At 66.3% G+C, this 1,782-nt stretch overlaps 1 protein-coding gene across 1 annotated transcript in view; it reads right to left on the bottom strand.

The window, feature by feature from the left end:
- TENC1 (tensin like C1 domain containing phosphatase (tensin 2)) overlaps window positions 1-1,782 on the bottom strand; it is a 14,037-nt gene that overhangs the window by 2,809 nt on the left and 9,446 nt on the right. Inside the window, 5 exon segments of the mRNA XM_010857894.1 lie at window positions 141-230; window positions 345-464; window positions 467-933; window positions 1,065-1,215; window positions 1,345-1,754. Of these exon segments, the coding sequence (XP_010856196.1) occupies window positions 141-230; window positions 345-464; window positions 467-933; window positions 1,065-1,215; window positions 1,345-1,754 (1,238 nt within the window).

Raw genomic sequence — 1,782 nt, 5'->3', positions numbered from 1 at the left:
TTGTGAGACCTCCTCAGGCCTAAAACCCAGAATCACCTGCTAGAAAGAGGCTTGGCCCAGAGGAGACCCGCTGACTAAGTGGCACAAACCAGAAGCTGAGCCAAAGGCCCGGAGCGGGTGGGGGCAGGCTGGCTTCTCACCTTGGTCACGGGACAGGTGTGGCTTGTACCAGAACTTGGATGTGTCCTGGACAAACTTGACATTGCTCTGGCTCTCTTGCATCGGGGGCTCTAGAACAGGGAGGGACTAAGCTTGACCCCAGGGCTCCCCAGTCCTCATGCCATGCCCCTCCCTGGAAACCAGGTTCTCCCCAGGTGGCCCCAGCCTCCTGAAGGCCTGTATACCTGGGGGCTGGGGGGTGTTATCCGGGAGCAGAGGTGCAAAAGTGACATGGTGACTAGCGCCTCTGGCTGGTGGGGACGCCTGCTCTGGGCCCCAGGGTCCCGGCTGCTGCCCAGGCCCCAGCGGTGGCGTTGCTCAGGGAGAGCGGGCTGGGGGGCGCCGTTGATGTCGTACGATGCAGCCAGAGGGAAGGCAGGTGTGGGCGAGCTCTGAGGGGGTTCTGGGCTGGCCACAAGCCAGGGCATCTGAGTAGGCACAGGGGTGAGGGGGGACCCATCTGGGCTGTCCGGGGGGTCTCGCAGGCCCTGCCAGGGGGCGTGACGGAGGCCGGGCAGGGTGTTGGGTACAGGCCCCCTTGGACTGGTGCTGTCTGAGCGGCCCCCCGGGCTCCTCTCCTGAGGCCAGTCGTTGGGAGAGCTGGGTGGGGAGGCTGGGGAGAAGGCGCCAGGGGCTGGAGGCTCAGGCCCACTTCTTGCAGGCAGCTCTGGAGCCTTATCAGCGCCTCCCTGGCAAACAGGTGGCAAGGCCTCTGCAGGACTCAGTCTCTGAGTGGGCACCAAGGTGGGGGAGCGGGTGTCCTGCCGTCGGGCGCTGCAGGCAGGGAGGGAAGGCGGGCGGGAGTTTAGTTGGGTTGCAGAGCCCTGCGTGAGCTGCCTCCCAACCCAAGCTTCAGTGTCTACCCAGATAAGGAGGCCCCTGAGCTGCCCAGCCCCATGAAGCACCTCTCCTTGCCCTGGACGGGGCTGCTGGTGTGCAGCGGCGTGGAAGGACCAGACAGCTCGGAAGCAGCGCTGCACTGGGCATCTCGCGGGGACCGGGGCAGGGTGCTGTGCCCGCTGGGACCCTCCCTCCAGGACACAGGCTCCGGCGACTCTGCAGGGAGAGGAGCTGTGGGCCAGGAAGAGCCCCCTTTGCCTGGCTTAGCTCTTCCTCAGTCTGTGCTTTCCCCACATTCCCCAGAACCCTCTTCTGCCCTGGGCATCCCCCTTCCCAGGGCCTCACCTGCAGATGCCAAGGGTCCTGCTGGGGCCAGGTGCCCAGGCAGCGGATACCGGTCCCCTCCCTCCTCTGCAGGGATCTCGTAGCTCAGCTTCCTGGACTGGGGGTAGGGCGGGCTGCCCGGGGAAATGGAGCCAGCCCGGGGGGAGTGGGCACGAGGGCTGGGATACCCTCTGCCCTCACCTGGAGACCCACAGCTGTGCGGCACCCGGCCATATGCTGGGCAGTAACTGGGAACTGCTCCTCCATAGCCGTACGTCACCAGGGCAGGGTACCCTGGGTGCCCATACCTTCCCTCGGGGCACAAGGCGTAGGAGCAGCCCTCATGCCCTTCCTCGCCTGCCTTGGGTGGCTTCAAGCAGCTGTAGTCAGGCAGCGGGGTGTGGTGGTGCCCACAGGCAGGCACCAGCAGAGGCAGCGGGGGCCCCGGGCGCACTGGGG

The sequence above is a fragment of the Bison bison genome, unplaced genomic scaffold, assembly GCF_000754665.1.
Source record: "Bison bison bison isolate TAMUID 2011002044 unplaced genomic scaffold, Bison_UMD1.0 scf7180017864383, whole genome shotgun sequence".
NCBI lineage: Eukaryota > Metazoa > Chordata > Mammalia > Artiodactyla > Bovidae > Bison > Bison bison.
The sequence above is the reverse complement of the archived record's forward strand: the minus strand, read 5'-3'. Positions and strand labels throughout refer to the sequence as shown.